The 18649-nt window shown below is 42.8% G+C and overlaps 1 protein-coding gene across 1 annotated transcript in view; it reads left to right on the plus strand.

Annotated features, from left to right (window-relative positions):
- Positions 1 to 17635, plus strand: part of LOC116870339 (chloride intracellular channel protein 5-like) — a 31582-nt gene extending 13947 nt beyond the window's left edge. The window contains exon 2 of the mRNA XM_032861946.1: positions 17216 to 17635. Coding sequence (XP_032717837.1) covers positions 17216 to 17635 — 420 coding nt within the window. The remainder of the gene's footprint in view (positions 1 to 17215) is intronic.
- The last annotated feature ends 1014 nt before the right edge of the window (positions 17636 to 18649 follow it).

Consider the following 18649-nt stretch of genomic DNA (forward strand, 5'->3'; position numbering starts at 1 on the left):
CTTCTTCATTCATTCATTAATCAGTGGACCCTTGGGCTGCTTCCACAATTTGGCTATTGTAAACAGAACCACTCTGAACATAAGAGTGCATGGATCCCTTTGAATCAGTGGTTTGTATTTTTGGGTAAATACCCAGTAGTGCAATTAGTGAATTGCAAAGTAGTTCTATTTTTAAGTTTTTGAGGACCCTCCATACTGTCTTACATGGTGATGGCATCAGTTTTCCTTCCCACCGAACAGTGCAAACTGTTCCTTTTTCTCCATATCCTCGCCAACACCTGTTGTTTCTTGTGTTTTTTATTTTAGCCATTCTGTCAGGTGTGAGGTGATATCTCATTGTGGTTTTTGTTGTTTTTTTTTCCATTTTTTTAAATTTTTTTTTTATAAACATATATTTTTTTCCCCAGGGGTACAGGTATGTGATTCACCAGGTTTACACACTTCACTGCACTCACCATAGCACATACCCTCCCCAATGTCCATAATAACCCCACCCCCCTCCCAACCCCCCTCCCTCCAGCAACCCTCAGTTTGTTTTGTGAGATTAAGAGTCACTTATGGTTTATCTCCCTCCCAATCCCATCTTGCTTCATATACTCTTCTCCTATCCCCTTAACCCCCATGTTGCATCTCCACTCCCTCATATCAGGGAGATCATATGATAGTTGTCTTTCTCCGATTGACTTATTTCGCTAAGCATGATACCCTCTAGTTCCATCCACGTCATCGCAAATGGCAAGATTTCATTTCTTTTGATGGCTGCATAGTATTCCATTGTGTATATATACCACATCTTCTTTATCCATTCGTCTGTTGATGGACATCTAGGTTCTTTCCATAGTTTGGCTATTGTAGACATTGCTGCTATAAACATTCGGGTGCACGTGCCCCTTCGGATCACTACGTTTGTATCTTTAGGGTAAATACCCAGCAGTGCAATTGCTGGGTCATAGGGTAGTTCTATTTTCAACATTTTGAGGAACCTCCATGCTGTTTTCCAGAGTGGTTGCACCAGCTTGCATACCCACCAACAGTGTAGGAGGGTTCCCCTTTCTCCGCATCCTCGCCAGCATCTGTCATTTCCGGACTTGTTAATTTTAGCCATTCTGACTGGTGTGAGGTGGTATCTCATTGTGGTTTTGATTTGTATTTCCCTGATGCCGAGTGATATGGAGCACTTTTTCATGTGTCTGTTGGCCATCTGGATGTCTTCTTTGCAGAAATGCCTGTTCATGTCTTCTGCCCATTTCTTGATTGGATTATTTGTTCTTTGGGTGTTGAGTTTGCTAAGTTCTTTATAGATTCTGGACAATAGCCCTTTATCTGATATGTTGTTTTCAAATATCTTCTCCCATTCTGTCAGTTGTCTTTTGGTTTTGTTAACTGTTTCCTTTGCTGTGCAAAAGCTTTTGATCTTGATAAAATCCCAATAGTTCATTTTTGCCCTTGCTTCCCTTACCTTTGGCGATGTTCCTAGGAAGATGTTGCTGCGGCTGAGGTCAAAGAGGTTGCTGCCTGTGTTCTCCTCAAGGATGTTGATGGATTCCTTTCTCACATTGAGGTCCTTCATCCATTTTGAGTCTATTTTCGTGTGTGGTGTAAGGAAATGATCCAATTTCATTTTTCTGCAGGTGGCTGTCCAATTTTCCCAACACCGTTTATTGAAGAGGCTGTCTTTTTTCCATTGGACATTCTTCCCTGCTTTGTTGAAGATTAGTTGACCATAGAGTTGAGGGTCCATTTCTGGGCTCTCTATTCTGTTCCATTGATCTATGTGTCTGTTTTTGTGCCAGTACCATGCTGTCTTGATGATGACAGCTTTGTAGTAGAGCTTGAAGTCTGGAATTGTGATGCCACCAACTTTGGCTTTCTTTTTCAATATTCCTTTGGCTATTCGAGGTCTTTTCTGGTTCCATATAAATTTTAGGATTATTTGTTCCATTTCTTTGAAAAAAATGGATGGTACTTTGATAGGAATTGCATTAAATGTGTAGATTGCTTTAGGTAGCATAGACATTTTCACAATATTTATTCTTCCAATCCAGGAGCATGGAACATTTTTCCATTTCTTCGTGTCTTCCTCAATTTCTTTCATGAGTACTTTATAGTTTTCTGTGTATATATTCTTAGTCTCTTTGGTTAGGTTTATTCCTAGGTATCTTATAGTTTTGGGTGCAATTGTAAATGGGATTGACTCCTTAATTTCTCTTTCTTCTGTCTTGTTGTTGGTGTAGAGAAATGCGACTGATTTCTGTGCATTGATTTTATATCCTGACACTTTACTGAATTCCTGTAGAAGTTCTAGCAGTTTTGGAGTGGAGTCTTTTGGGTTTTCCACATATAGTATCATATCATCTGCGAAGAGTGATAGTTTGACTTCTTCTTTGCCGATTTGGATGCCTTTAATTTCTTTTTGTTGTCTGATTGCTGAGGCTAGGACTTCTAGTACTATGTTGAATAGCAGTGGTGATAACGGACATCCCTGCCATGTTCCTGACCTTAGAGGAAAAGCTTTCAGTTTTTCTCCATTGAGAGGGATATTTGCGATGGGTTTTTCATAGATGGCTTTGATAATATTGAGGTATGTGCCCTCTATCCCTACACTTTGAAGAGTTTTGATCAGGAAGGGATGCTGTACTTTCTCAAATGCTTTTTCAGCGTCTATGGAGAGTATCATATGGTTCTTGTTCTTTCTTTTATTAATGTGTTGTATCACATTGATTGATTTGCGGATGTTGAACCAACCTTGCAGCCCTGGAATAAATCCCACTTAGTCGTGGTGAATAATCCTTTTAATGTACTGTTGAATCCTATTGGCTAGTATTTTGGTGAGAATTTTTGCATCTGTGTTCATCAAGGATATTGGTCTGTAGTTCTCTTTTTTGATGGGATCCTTGTCTGGTTTTGGGATCAAGGTGATGCTGGCCTCATAAAATGAGTTTGGAAGTTTTCCTTCCATTTCTATTTTTTGGAACAGTCTCAGGAGAATAGGAATTAGTTCTTCTTTAAATGTTTGGTAGAATTCCCCCGGGAAGCCGTCTGGCCCTGGGCTTTTGTTTGTTTGGAGATTTTTGATGACTGTTTCAATCTCCTTACTGGTTATGGGTCTGTTCAGGCTTTCTACTTCTTCCTGGTTCAGTTGTGGTAGTTTATATGTCTCTAGGAATGCATCCATTTCTTCCAGATTGTCAAATTTGTTGGCATAGAGTTGCTCATAATATGTTCTTACGATTGTCTGTATTTCTTTGGTGTTAGTTTGATCTCTCCTCCTTCATTCGTGATTTTATTTATTTGGGTCCTTTCTCTTTTCTTTTTGATAAGTCTGGCCAGGGGCTTATCAATCTTATTAATTCTTTCAAAGAACCAGCTCCTAGTTTCGTTGATTTGTTCTATTGTTTTTTTGGTTTCTATTTCATTGATTTCTGCTCTGATCTTTATGATTTCTCTTCTCCTGCTGGGTTTAGGATTTCTTTCTTGTTCTTTCTCCAGCTCCTTTAGGTGTAGGGTTAGGTTGTGTACCTGAGACCTTTCTTGTTTCTTGAGAAAGGCTTGTACCGCTATATATTTTCCTCTCAGGACTGCCTTTGTTGTGTCCCACAGATTTTGAACCGTTGTGTTTTCATTATCATTTGTTTCCATGAATTTTTTCAATTCTTCTTTAATTTCCTGGTTGACCCATTCATTCTTTAGAAGGATGCTGTTTAGTCTCCATGTATTTGGGTTCTTTCCAAATTTCCTCTTGTGATTGAGTTCTAGCTTCAGAGCATTGTGGTCTGAAAATATGCAGGGAATGATCCCAATCTTTTGATACCGGTTGAGACCTGATTTAGGACCGAGGATGTGATCTATTCTGGAGAATGTTCCATGTGCACTAGAGAAGAATGTGTATTCTGTTGCTTTGGGATGAAATGTTCTGAATATATCTGTGATATCCATCTGGTCCAGTGTGTCATTTAAGGCCTTTATTTCCTTGTTGATCTTTTGCTTGGATAATCTGTCCATTTCAGTGAGGGGAGTGTTAAAGTCCCCTACTATTATTGTATTATTGTTGATGTGTTTCTTTGATTTTGTTATTAATTGGTTTATATAGTTGGCTGCTCCCACGTTAGGGGCATAGATATTTAAAATTGTTAGATCTTCTTGTTGGACAGATCCTTTGAGTATGATATAGTGTCCTTCCTCATCTCTTATTATAGTCTTTGGCTTAAAATCTAATTGATCTGATATAAGAATTGCCACTCCTGCTTTCTTCTGATGTCCATTAGCATGGTAAATTATTTTCCACCCCCTCACTTTAAATCTGAAGGTGTCTTCGGGTTTAAAATGAGTTTCTTGTAGGCAACATATAGATGGGTTTTGTTTTTTTTATCCATTCTGATACCCTGTGTCTTTTGATTGGGGCATTTAGCCCATTAACATTCAGGGTAACTATTGAGAGATATGAATTTAGTGCCATTGTATTGCCTGTAAGGTGACTGTTACTGTATATCGTCTCTGTTCCTTTCTGATCTACTACTTTTAGGGTCTGTCTTTGCTTAGAGGACCCCTTTCAATATTTCCTGTAGAGCTGGTTTGGTGTTTGCAAATTCTTTCAGTTTTTGTTTGTCCTGGAAGCTTTTAATCTCTCCTTCTATTTTCAATGATAGCCTAGCTGGATATAGTATTCTTGGCTGCATGTTTTTCTCGTTTAGTGCTCTGAATATATCATGCCAGTTCTTTCTGGCCTGCCAGGTCTCTGTGGATAAGTCTGCTGCCAATCTAATATTTTTACCATTGTATGTTACAGACTTCTTTTCCCGGGCTGCTTTCAGGATTTTCTCTTTGTCACTAAGACTTGTAAATTTTACTATTAGGTGATGGGGTGCGGACCTATTCTTATTGATTTTGGGGGGGGGGTTCTCTGCACCTCCTGGATTTTGATGCTTGTTCTCTTTGCCATATTGGGGAAATTCTCTCCAATAATTCTCTGCAATATACCTTCTGCCCCCATCTCTCTTTCTTCTTCTTCTGGAATCCCAATTATTCTAATGTTGTTTCGTCTTATGGTGTCACTCATCTCTTGAATTCTGTCCTTGTGGTCCAGTAGCTGTTTGTCCCTCTTTTGCTCAGCTTCTTTATTCTGTCATTTGGTCTTCTATATCGCTAATTCTTTCTTTTGCCTCATTTATCCTAGCAGTCAGAGCCTCCATTTTTTATTGCACCTCATTAATAGGTTTTTTATTTCAACTTGGTTCGATTTTAGTTCTTTTATTTCTCCAGAAAGGGCTTTTATATCTCCCGAGAGGGTTTCTCTAATATCTTCCATGCCTTTTTCGAGCCCGGCTAGAACCTTGAGAATCGTCATTCTGAACACTAGATCTGACATATTACCAATGTCTGTATTGATTAGGTACCTAGCCTTTGGTACTGCCTCTTGTTCTTTTTTTTGTGGTGAATTTTTCCGCCTTGTCATTTTGTCCAGATAAGAGTATATGAAGGAACAAGTAAAATACTAAAAGGGTGGCAACAACCCCAGGAAAATATGCTTTAGCCAAATCAGAAGAGATCTCAAATCGTGAGGGTGGGGGGGAAAGGGGATATAAAGAGGTTCAGAAAGAAAGAAAAAAAAAAGAGAAACAAATAAAAAAAGAAAACCAATAATAAAAAAATATAAAACGGAAAAAATATATATATATATTAGATAAACTAGTTAAAAAACGTTAAAAAAGAAAAGGGTAAAAGTTAAAAAATTTAGGAGAAGAAGAGAAAAAAAAATTGAAAAAGAAAAAAAATTAAATTAACTGCAAGGCTAAAGAATCATGGGGAGAAAGCCATGAGTTCCGTGCTTTGCTTTCTCCTCCTCTGGAATTCCGCTGCTCTCCTTGGTATTGAAACTGCACTCCTTGGTAGGTGAACTTGGTCCTGGCTGGGTTTCTTGTTGATCTTCTGGGGGAGGGGCCTGTTGTAGTGATTCTCAAGTGTCTTTGCCCCAGGCAGAGTTGCACCGCCCTTACCAGGGGCCGGGCTGAGTAATCTGCTCCAGTTTGCTTTCGGGAGCTTTTGTTCCCTGAGCGCTTTCCGTAGAGTTCCGGAGGACGGGAACGAAGATGGCGGCCTCCCAGTCTCCGGCCTGGAGGAGCCGAGAGTCTGGGGCCCCACTCCTCAGTGCGCCCCCAGAGAACAGCGCCCAATTGCTCCCGTCACCCTGGCCTCCGGCCGTGCTCCGAGCTGACCGAGCCTGCGACCGGTTCAAGGTAACCCCGAGCTGAGAGCTCACTCCTCGACTCTGTCTCTGTAGCCGGCTTCCCTGTTCTAATACCTGCAAGCTCTGCAACACTCAGACACCCCCGATCCTTCTGTGACCCTGCGGGACCTGAGGCTACGCAGACCCCGCGTAGGCTTCACCCCGGTTAAGCCTCTGGAGCGATGTCCCTCAGCGGAACAGACTTTTAAAAGTCCTGATTTTGTGCTCCGTTGCTCCACCGCTTGCCGGGAGCCGGCCCCTCCCCCTGCCGTCTATCTTCCCGTCGCTTTGGATTCACTTCTCCGCCAGTCCTACCTTTCAGAAAGTGGTTGATTTTCTGTTTCTAGAATTGCTGTTCTTCTTCTCTTCGATCTCCCGTTGGATTTGTAGGTGTTTGCAATCTTTAGATAAGCTATCTAGCTGATCTCCCGCTACCTGAAGTAGTCTCAGCCTGCTACTTCTCCGCCATCTTGACTCCTCCCCCTCATTGTGGTTTTGATTGGCATTTCCCTGATGATGAGTGACGTTGAGTTTTTATTATTTTTGTATTGTGTCTTTTTATATTGAATTTGAAGAGTTCTTTATATAGTCACAATACAATTTCTTTATTAGATAAGTATTTTTCAAATAGTTTGCAAGTCTGAGGCTTGACTTTTCAATTCCAGAGTAGTGTCTTTTGAACACAGAAGCTTTTGATCATGAAGAAGTCCATTTTTCAATTTTTTTCTTCTATCATTTGTGCTTTTGTGTCCCAAGATACGATTGTCTAACCCAAGGTCACAAAGATTTTCTTCTATATTCTCACATCATCTTTTAAAAAGGACATCTTTATTTCTTCCTTTCCAATCTGTATTCTTTCCTTTACTCCTTTACTCCTTTCCTTCCTTTCCTTTCTTGCTTTGTTCTCATTTTTACAAGGAAAATATTCAATCTTTCATCATTAAAGATGGCATTAACTGTAAGCCTTTCACAGATGTCTTTATTTTTAAGATCTTATTTATTTATTTTCAAGATTTTATTTATTTATTTTAAAGAGATAACAGAAGGCGGGAGTGGCCGAGGCAGAGGGAAAAGCAGACGCCCCTGCTGAGCAAGAACCCTGACATGGGGTTCAATCCCAGGACCCTGAAATCATGACCCGAGCCAAAGGCAGACTCTTAACCAACCGAGCCACCCAGGCGCCCCTCACAGATGTCATAAGTTCTTTTCTATTCCTAGTTTTTTTTTTTTAATAGTTTTTTAAAGCATGAACGTGTATTGAATTTTGCCAAATGTGTTTTATCATGTGATTTTTCTTTTTTAAAAGATTTTATTTATTTTAGAGAAAGAGTGTGAGTGAGCACACGCCAGTGAGAACATGTGAGTAGGAGGAGGGGCAGAGGGAAAAGGAGAATCGCAAGCTGACTCCCTGCTGAGCACAGAGCCTTCCTGTGGCAGGGTTAGATCTCATGACCCTAAGACCAAGACCCAAGCCAAAATCAAGAGAGGGTCACCTAACCTACTAGCCACCCAGGCACCCCTCATCTATTTTTTCTGTTAATGTGAAATAAATTCATTTACTTTCCTGTGTTAAACCAACCTTAGATTTCTGGGATCAGTCTCACTTAGTCATGATTTATCATTATTGTCATAGATTGCTAGGTTTGATTTACTACAATTTTGTTAAAGTCCTTGCCTTGGTATTCATGAGGAATATTAGTCTGTAGTTTTCTTTTAATTTCTTTGTCTGGTTTTGTTATCAAGATAATGCAGGCCTTACAGAGTGAGTTGATAATGTGTTTCCTCCTCTTCTGTTTACTGGAAGAGCTTTTGTGGAATTTTTTTCTTTAATAGTTTCATAGAGTTTGCCAGGGGAAGCATTTTCACTAGAGATTTCCTGGTGGGAAGGTTTCCCCTCCCTTGAAATTCAGTGTGTTTAATAGATATAGGGATATCCAGGGATATCTTTCTTTGGGGGTGATTTTGGTAATTTTCACCCCTCAAGTTATTTGTTGATTTAATCTCAGTGTTGAATTTATTGCCATTCTCTCCTTATCATATTCATGTCTTCCCCTACCTTCTTAAACATATGGAGTCTATTCTTAATGACAATTTTAATGTCCTTGTACACTAATTCTATCACTTTATCCATATATATTCAATATATCCATATATATGGGCATGAAGTTTATTTTTATTGTTTGGCCTTTTCTTTAATTATGAGTTTTATTTTTCTAGTTATTTGCATAGTCTAGTAATAGATTTTGATTGGCAGACATAGTGAAGTTTATGTTGTTTGATACTGGATTATGTTATGTTTCTTTAAAGTGTTGGGCAGTTAAGTTACTTGGAATGAATTTGATCCTTTTGATGTTTACTCATAATCTTTCTAAGGGTGAGTCTAGAAAATCCCATCCTAAAAAATGGTTTAGCTCCCCTACTAAAGCAATATGCTTCTAAGGACTCCATCTGATGCGTACAGGGTCCTTCCCCTCTGACTGCTGGAAAACAAACTACAACCAGTCCTATGTGAGATTCTGGTACTGTTTCTCCTACTCATTTCCAGTTCTTTCCCCACACTTGGTAGTTTCTCCCTCCCTCCCTCTCTCTCTCTTTCTCTCTACATCTCCATCCCCTCCAGCATTTAGATCTGTGAACTCTAGCTGCCCTGATGTTTCCATGCCCCAGACTGTGTTGTCTCCTCAACTGACAGACCATCCTGCTATATTTGGATTCTGTGCTGCTTATTCCCAATGCCCAAAAACAATCACTTTGTAGAGTTGGTCTGCTTTACCAGTCATTTAAAGTAATGTTCTAATTGTTAAGTGTAAATCTGGGTTCTTTTGTTCCATTCTGGCCAGAAGTGGAGGTTGTCCTAATCGACTTTAAGATTCCCAATTCTTTTGAATTGCTTCTCCTTTCTTTCCAATCATTGGCCCCTTGAGTTCAAGTTTGAATCACAGTTTGGAATGTAGTCATAAAGCCCAACCGGACTAACATCTAATGATAATGACACCAAAATGATTTTGTGGGAGACAAGCATAGCAAATATTTTGGCCTTCAGACAAAGATTGTTTGCTGACCTTCCTTCTTTCCATTCTCTTTTAAGAGAGTATGTTGTCACTTGCAAAGTCTTTATTTTGTACCTTTGAAGAGACAGAAAACAAATGTCCCAGCTAATCCTTCATCGGCTCAAGCTGGAAGGAAATGCCATCTTTTAACCTCTTCCCATTCAAACTCTAGTGATTCCATGAGATCTTCAGGAAAATCCTAGGAGTGGGCTTTAGTACTCCCAAGAGGGAATCCTATTTTCAAGCTACCTTCCAGTACCCAGGCCCTAAGCATCCAGAATGAATTTGTGTGTGAACTGTATTGTGTCCATGGGAAAATGGGCTAACTGGCAGCTCTACCTTCAGATGACACTCTCTCAAAAATATGAGATGACCTCCCACGTGAATGAGGCCTGAGACCAAGTGTTTTGTGCATGACAAACATCTTGTGAAGACTAAGATTAGAAATCTGGGCTTTAAGCCATGCCTCATTTTTATGCTCTCTAGCAGAGCCTTCCACATCCCTTCATGAGTCCGCGGGTCAACAGCAGTGCCAGGCCTGTCACAAGCCATCAGCCTCCCATCACTGCCAAGGCTTGGTGCACAGCAGTAACATGGCAACAGCCAAAATATAAGAGAATGCATTGTTTAGGAAACCACTAATGTCCTGAGGTTTCGATGATAACAATTGCAAAGCAAATATATGGGATGGTGTTGAATAACTGACATAAGGGCCTCGTGTTGACTGCGCCAAAGCTGGGTGTGTTTTCCCTCTCCAGAAATACTCTAGTCCTGTGCTGCTGTAGTGGTGGGAATGGAGGGCACTGCCTAGATCATCTTCTTCTTTGGCAGTAGCCACCCTCTATAAACTGGTGTGGTTATCCTAGAACAATGCTATTTGAAACAACCGTCATGAGCCATATGTGACTATTTACATTTAAATTAATTTAAATGAAAAAAATATTGGACATTCCGTGCCTCAGTCATGAGCCACATTTCAAGGGCTTGACAGCCACATGGGGCTAATGGCTACTGTATTAGAAAGAGCAGATGTGGAATATTGCTACTGTTGCAGAAAGTTCTGTAGGACGATGCTATGATGCTATCCCAGGGTGAGCTGTGTTCAGATCTAGCAGAACATCAGCCAGCTGTGTGGTCACAGACCCCTCTCTTTATTCCTTTGTTTGGAAATAAGAAGGTGGGTGACTGGCTTTAGTGAGACAGAAGAGTGGTCATGCCTACAAAATAAAGAAATCACCCATGAAAATTATTCCTATTAATAAATAGTACCTGTGCTACAAGTTTGTAGGAATCAGTTGGTTTAAACTGGCAACTCTTCAGGCAAAGCTCTTCAACTAATAATCAGCTCTTGTGAATCTCAGTAAAGCTGTCCATATCCATGGGCCAAACCCAGGCTCGCTGAGAGTCTCTCTGGGACAAGTTGCTAACCATCAAAGCTGCAGTAACTTTGAGGATCAAAGAAGCTGCCGCTTCAGTCACCAGGGCCAATGGAGTATTAATCCTGAAACCCAGACACACAGATGAGGGTCCTTCCTCCTCAAAATAACTTAGCAAGGTAAAGCAGGGAAGGTTACCTGGGGTGAGGGAAGGGGTTGTTTACTGAGCAAATGTGAGGGTGAAGGTTGAATAATTCTCTTGTGAGTGTGGTAAGTTCTTATTCTACAATAAAACATTTAATAGCTGTGTGCATGGGCTCAAGTCAATCGTCTACACCTTTCTAGGCATCCCTTTCATCCCTTTCAAACCAAAGGTCAATTAATCTTTACAGAGCCTGTACTCTGGACCTCATGCTGATACTGGAGAGATAGAAAAGCAATTTAAAGTGTGTTTCTTTCTGTGAGACTGTGACCAGCTGGCTCAGGGAGAACGATGAACACTGTGAAGCATTTAGAAATTAATACAAGAGAAACAGTTTCTAGAATATGTGATGCACCATTCCAGATAAGCACAGAGGGCATTCAGAGATGAGCATGGACTGGATTTACCTGGGAAGGCTTCATGGAGGAAGCAGGTCTTAAACTTTGAAGGAAATGTGGGCACTGGGGTAAAAGGTAGGAATCAGTGTCTCCTCTGCGCCTGGCTTAGTGCCAGATTTTGCTGATCCAGCGGTGAACACCATGGGCACAGTCCCTGCTGCTGTAGATTTAGAAAGAGCAGTCTATCATTTCTTTGGTTCTCCCAAGAGACCAAGACCTTAGGAAATGCAGAGGAACCTTGTGGAGACTTGCCCTGTCTTTACAATCTTAGGACACAACTCCTCTGGCAAAACAACCTTGAACTCCATCTGAATTATGATTGGCAGGAAGAGTCCCCACTTCCAGATGTAAGGGAGCTGTGCCTTGTAATGATTTTGGAGAACGTGCTGACCAGGATGTGCTGATGGGGTTGATTCTGGTTTCCCCAGGCCCTCAGTGGTTTCATGACTTGAGGTGAGGAAGGAATAGAACTTCCAAGCCTCGCCTTCTGGGAGAGCTCCTGTTCATGTCTTATTGTGACCCCATCATAACACTTGTAAGATTTCCTATGAATTGCAAACCCCCATATGAGCTAGAAGAGCATCTGTCTGCTTGTTATAGGAACCATGACCATGGCTTTAAGAGTAGGGTTTATTTTTCATGTGTGGTGAGAGCCCAGGAGGTTGGCTCTTGGGGTGTGGTCAGCCAAGTCCATGGTGAGATCTATAGCCACCCTCTCCTCTTAGTCACGAGGTGTGGGGGAGTGGGGGGCACACCATAGAACAGGGGTTGGGTCCACCCTCCACAGAGTAAAGCAGTTCCCCCAGCACCTGGAATAAGCAGGGATATTAAGGAAGGTTGAAGGCTAATGTTCTTGCATAGGCAGTAAACCGTGCCTGCCACCTCCCTTCAATTACCTTCTCCCTCGTGTTGCTGGGACTTTTCTTTCCAGTAAGCGTCTTGTCGTAGGGCAAGAGGGATGATGATCTTGCTTCTCTTCCTCGCCCCACTGTGGGCAGACTGGCAGCATGGGAGGTCCGTGAACTTCTGAGTCAACCCCAATTCTCATCCCAGTGAGGCCATTTATAAACCTGTTGAACTAGGGCAAATCTCTTCACCTCTTGGAGCCTTGTTTTCCATTCCTGTCTATGTCACAGACTTGCTTGGAAGATTAAACTGTGGTTATCTGACTCAATTCCAGCCATGCGGCGGGAGCTCACTCAAGTATCTGGGCAAGTTGGGCTTACTATCTGCTTCTCTGAGAAGGAGCAACATTGCTGCTCTCAGGTCCCCAGGCTAATTTCACATTAAGAAGGAGGCAAGATATCCTCCTGCCTGAACTGGCCCTGTCTATAGGGACGATATCATACCTTCTGAATTAATTTAAACACAAAACCAAGCCAAAATGATATAGATAACACAAATGTGTATCTGTTTTAAACCCTAACACCCACTGAGCTCAAATTGCTAAGTGATGTACAGTGTGGCCTTGTTCTTGAAATAGCTGAGAGAGGCTGCACACTTCTGTCATAACCTCTCCAGGAAAATGGGGGAGCAAGCCTATTATTGTCCCCGACCGTGCTTCTATTGGTAAGTGGTCTTAGTTGCAGACTAAAGAATCCACTCTAGTAGTTTAAGCAGAGAGGGATTCATTCCAGAGTGTTAGGAAATTCACAGATTTTTCTGGGAGGGCCAGGGCCAGGCTTAAGTGCTATACCTCCAGGGACAAAGCAGCCTGGAGAAATCCTGAACCAGATATTGGGATGGTTCTAGAGGCAACCCCACCACTGCTATTTTCTGCTGCTGGCATCTGGGACACTAGGGCGAGGCACTAAACCTTCTACCAGGCCTGCAGGCCAGAGAACTCAGTGCCTCTGCCATGGTGCTTGCTCTAAGATCTCACATTCCATGCATACTGTGGCTATATGGTGCTCACTTCTACTGATCTGTCCTTACACATAATGCATTTGTTTAGTGGAAATGAGCATGTCTATGCTCTAGCTGCAAGGGGGTCTAAGAAATGTAATTTCCGGGGGTGGGTCTCTATAGTACAGGAAGCCATGCCAGGAGGGTTTAGAAAGGTTGAGTTGAGCCCCTTTGCAATATCTATCACAGGGCCCAAGTTCACCTCCACAGTAAAAAGACTTCCCTGGTCCCCTCCATCTCAGACCCAGTTCCTCTCTCCAGACTGTGCTGTGACATTTCGCACATACACCAGATATGGCCCTTATGACGTTCGGTCATCACCGCTTTCTCCCACCAAGGTTTTCCTTGTTAAAACAAATCCCGGAGTAGTGGGAAAAGCATGGAATTTGAAGTCAGAATGGAGTTGAAATATCAGCTGTATTATTTACTAACTCTTTAACCTTGAAGGAATGATTGACATCCCTGATGGCCAATGTCTCTATTTGGAGAATATGGTATGATATGCACCACAGAGGCTTGTTACGGAGAGTAAAGTGTTTAACTGAATCACGGATATGTGACATGAGCTCAATCATTTTACTTTAATTTAAATTTGTGTCTCCAGGTCATTTATATTTAGCATCTGCTATAGGCCAGGAATTCTACTCGGTACTAAAATGATAAAAATGAACAAGAATCTCACAAACACTCAACATAGGTGGGAAGAGGAACACACACACACACACACACACACACACACACACACACACAGGGTCCTTGACCCGTGCAAGATGATAATGTATGGCAAAGGAGTGGTTGCTCTTTCAGGAGGAGGGAAGAGGCCCAGGAAAATTTCACAATTCAACACATGAACTGGAATCTAAAGGTCCTGCAGGAGCCCAGGTTGAGCAGGGGAAAGGAAGGCCAGCAGGTAGCAGCGATAATAGTCTGAGGTTATTTGGAATCAACTAGTGGTTCACAGACTATGTTATGGGACGCAGTGAGTAAATGATGCTGAAAATGAAGTTTAGGGCCCTACTGTGGGAAGTTTTGTGTGCTGAACTAGAGAAGCTGGATTTTACTTTGTGGTTAATGGGGAGACATGAAAAATGGAGCAGAATAATGATTGATTAGATTTGAACAACTATGAAATTCTGATATGATAAGGAGGATGGAAGCTGGTAGGCCAGTTAGCTGGCTGAGATGAACGGTCAACATTATATCACAGGTGAGAGGTGATGAGAGTCTGCACTACTACAAAGAACAATGAAAAGCTTGCAGTCAGTGAAAATTATTTAGGGGATGGAACATCTGCGACTGAGTGCCTCCTTGGATGTGGAAGACCATATGGAAAGTGACATTATAGATTAAGGAGGATAAAGTGTTTTCAGCATTTTTTTTAATTTTAATTTTTTTTTAAAGATTTTATTTATTTATTTGACAGAGATCACAAGTAGGCAGAGAGAGAGAGAGAGAGAGAGGAAGAAGCAGGTTCTCCACTGAGCAGAGAGCCCGACCTGGGACCCGATCCCAGGACCCTGAGATCATGACCTGAGCTGAAGGCAGAGGCCTAACCACTGAGCCACACAGGCGCCCCCGTTTTCAGCATTTTTATGTGCCCTGGCCTATACAAGTTGATGTGCCCAATAGGCAGGCAGACATACAGGTGTAAATGTAGAAAGAGGGACAAAATTAGCTGTAGAGATCTCATTGGCATGTAGAAATAACAGCGGTAGTAATTGGTGTAAAGAAGTTCATACCAAGAGGGTAAAGATCCCAATAAAGTCAGTATGCACATTGTGTACAGTAAACGATTAGCGACAGTTTCTCTGGGGAGAAAAGTCTCAATTTTTAGTATTTGCTGGTTTCCATAGCACACATATTCCCACCAAAGCCAATTTCAAGCTGCCAGTGTGACGTCACTGAACAGCAAGTTGGGAGATTTACAGTTGGCTCTCATAAGCTGGGACAACCCAATCCACACACCACTGACTGTGAAGGTTGTACCTCACACAAGGGTGGTTGGCTAAGGCGAGTGGGGCTGGCATCCAACCAAGTCTACCTGGGAAACCAGGTGTCTATAGGGCCGCTTCTGCAGGAAGGGGACACATCACTCTACTTTGTTTGCCTAGAGAGACCATATTTTTCTCATCCTGAACCCAGAATCCAAGAAAGTGAAGGACAGAGCATGGAGGAACACTAACATTTATGCAAAGGGGAGAGAAGACGCACCAAAATGAAACAAAACAAGAACAGTGGGTCGAGAAGGCTTAAATCCAAGCCTTTCCATTTTCTAGCTGGATGGCCTTGGGCAAATTACTTTAGCCTCAGTTTCACCAGTTTTTAAAAAATTGTGGGAAAATGTGCCTAACATAAAATTTAACATCTTAACAGGGATGCCTGGGTGGCTCAGTCAGTTAAACAGCTGCCTTTGGCTCAGGTGATGATCTCAGTGTCCTGGGATCGAGTCCTGCATCGGGCTCTCTGCTCAATGCAGAGCCTCCTTCTCCTTCTCCCTCTGCCTGCCTCTCTGCCTACTTGTGCTCTCTATCTCTCTGCCAAATAAATAAAATCTTTTAAAAAGAAAGTAACACCTTAACCATCTTTTAAGTGTATTGTTCAGTGACATTAAATACATTCACATTGTCATGCTGTAGCACCACTGTATGCCCACAGAATTCTTATCATCTTGCAAAACAGAAACTCTGTATCTATTCAGTACTAACCCTCCATTCCCCTTCCCCCCCATTCTGTCTCTTGTCTCGATGAGTTAGGCTATCCCAGAGACCTCGGGTAGGTAGAATTATACAGTAAGTTTCACCATTTTTAAAAGGAGAATAATAATATCTTCCTTGTGAGGTGATTGTGAAGATTCCAACTAAACACAGAAATCGTTTCACATATGCCCAGAGAAGGCACTCAATAGAGGACAGCTATCATTTTCACATGTTAAAGATGCTGGTTGGAGAGTTATGGGTGACACACAGATGAGTAACTTCAGGGACTTTCAGCTCCGTAGGAAAGGTTTCATATTTATAATAACTATTACTCAGTCAGAAAGTGAGAAAAAGGTCCTTCTACAGAAAAAGAAGACTTTCTTTGAAGGATTTGGTCCAGTGGAAATAGTGAAAGGGACACTCTATGAAGAGGGACTATATGCGCAAGGGTATTATATCAGTCAGCCCAGGCTGTGTAACAAAAATACCACAGACTGGGAGATTTTACAACAGCCATTTATGTTCTTACAGTCTTGGAGCCTAGAAATCTAAGGTCTCGGTGCTGGCATGGAAGGTCTGGTGACAGCTTTCTTTGTATGGATGGCAGCCTTTTCTCTGGGTCCTCACAGGGAGGGGAGTGAGCTCTCTGGTGTCTTTTCTTATAAGGAACACTAGTCTTATTGGCTCAGCGCCCACTTTTATGACCTTCTTTAACCTTAATTATTCCCTTATAGACCCCATCTCTTAATACCAGCACACTGGGACTTGGGGCTTCAATATAGGAATTTTGAGAGAACACAAACATTCAGTCCCTAACAGGCATGGAGGTGGGAAACTAGCTTTATAGGAACAGTCAGTGACATAGTTTGGATGGAGCGTCAGGGAGCTGAGGGTAGAAGCATGGAGAAAAAAATGACATCTGGGGATTGCGTCGGACTGCAGAAGGCCTGCAACAGCAGCTAGGATTTGTGAAGTGTATTTTGTTTGCAGCAGGGAGTTTCCGAGGGTTTTGAACTAGGAAGTTGCAAGGTCAGAACTGTGCTTCAGGAAGATGATTTTGGCAGTGGGGTTTTTTAGGGCCACTCCTGCCCCTATTATCTGGGAGCAGGGAAGGAAGTGTCAGCCCTGGCAGATTAAATACCTAGCTCAGAGACTCCCAAACAGGCCTTTCAAGAGGCTTTCCTGAAGGCCAGTCCGTGTCCTGTTTGACTGGTAAGGAGGGAGCATGTGGTTTGGGGCACAGACGCTGCGTGACCCGAGGGAAAAATCAGCATGAGGGTTATCCTCCCTAGACCTCCCCCACCCAAGACCTTCCCAGCATCCGTCCGCCCCAAAGCCAAATAGTCCCCTTTATCTCAACGAAAGGTTTTGAATGGCCACTCTGGTTCTCCTGACCAAAATAACTTGGCCCGGTTCTTGCTGACTGCTAAGTACACAGCACGGCTACCTGATCTCGCCTTTCATGAAGGAGGTATCTGGTTCTGGGAGTTGCAAATGGGCAAATCTCAATTAGACAGCTCTTCGGGGCAAGATTACAGAATGGAATGCCTCTCTCCTCTGGGGGAAAGTTTTCGTCAGCCTCTTGAGGCAATAGGTCCCAGCAGCCACCGCGGACCAGCTGCTAAAAATAACCCCAGTATAAAGCACCAGTCCCAGGAGCGTCGGAGGAAACGGTTCTCGGAGAAGAGAAGCAGAGAGGGCGCGCAAGTGTTGCCTGGTGTTTGCCAGCACAATGTCAGACGGGATGTGTGCTGGGAAACCACCAATGCCCACCACAGCAATTAAAGTGGACCGACTGGGTGCGATCCAAGGCCCTTTTCTAATGATGCCAGGCTTGGAGATGACCTAGAGGAACTCCTCAGGGGATGAGTGAGAGCAGTGAGGTCGTCCCTCATGCAGCACCCCGTCACACTTCCATCTGCACGCTTTCCTCCTTTGATTTGTTCACACACACGGAAGGTACATGGCTCAGTTCCCCACTTGATTCCGTGCCAGCTGTCCCTTCCTCACCATCCAAGACAGTGGTGCCTCTGGTTGCTCCGTTCCCTTATTCTCCTGTTTCCTTTGTACTCCCGGCCTTGCACTTGACTGTTCATCGCTGCGTCATTAGCATGGAGGCTAGCTCCCAGGTGGGGGGGCCCTGCCTGCCTGGGGACTGGCCCACCAAGTGTGATCCTGAGTGAGCCGTGTGTCAGGGGTGGCTCTGCTCTCTGAATCCTCTGATCTTTCTTTCTGGAACCTTGATTCCCTGAATAGTGTCCCTTCTGGGTTTGGCCTCTTCCTCTTGTTATTTCTTTCCTATTATTTGTCTCCCTTTGTTTTTCTCTGTGTTCCGAAATAACACTATTTCCCAGCTCTTCAATTAGGTTTTTCATCTTTGGGCATATACATTTTTTTTTTAATTTTATTTATTTATTTGACAGACAGAGATCACAAGCAGGCAGAGAGTCAGGCAGAGAGAGAGGAGGAAGCAGGCTCCCCACTGAGCAGAGAGCCCGATGCGGGGCTCAAACCCAGGACCCTGAGATCATGACCTGAGCTGAAGGCAGAGGCTTTAACCCACTGCGCCGTCCAGGTGCCCCTGGGCATATACACTCTTTAATCCCTATTAACTCTGGTCTTATTTTCTGACTGATCCTTTTCCAAAGCTTCCCACACTACCCGATGGAGGCAGAGACAGAGGAGGTCAAATCAACCATCCTCCCCTCCAGGTAAGCCAGAATGGAGTCGATCTCCAAAAGCCAGAGTGAGCTAGGCTTTACCCTGATGCTGTCACACCCCCGCCGGAAGCACGAGCTC

Source organism: Lontra canadensis, unplaced genomic scaffold, assembly GCF_010015895.1.
Source record: "Lontra canadensis isolate GAN:19392208 unplaced genomic scaffold, GSC_riverotter_1.0 scaffold23, whole genome shotgun sequence".
In the NCBI taxonomy this organism is placed as follows: domain Eukaryota; kingdom Metazoa; phylum Chordata; class Mammalia; order Carnivora; family Mustelidae; genus Lontra; species Lontra canadensis.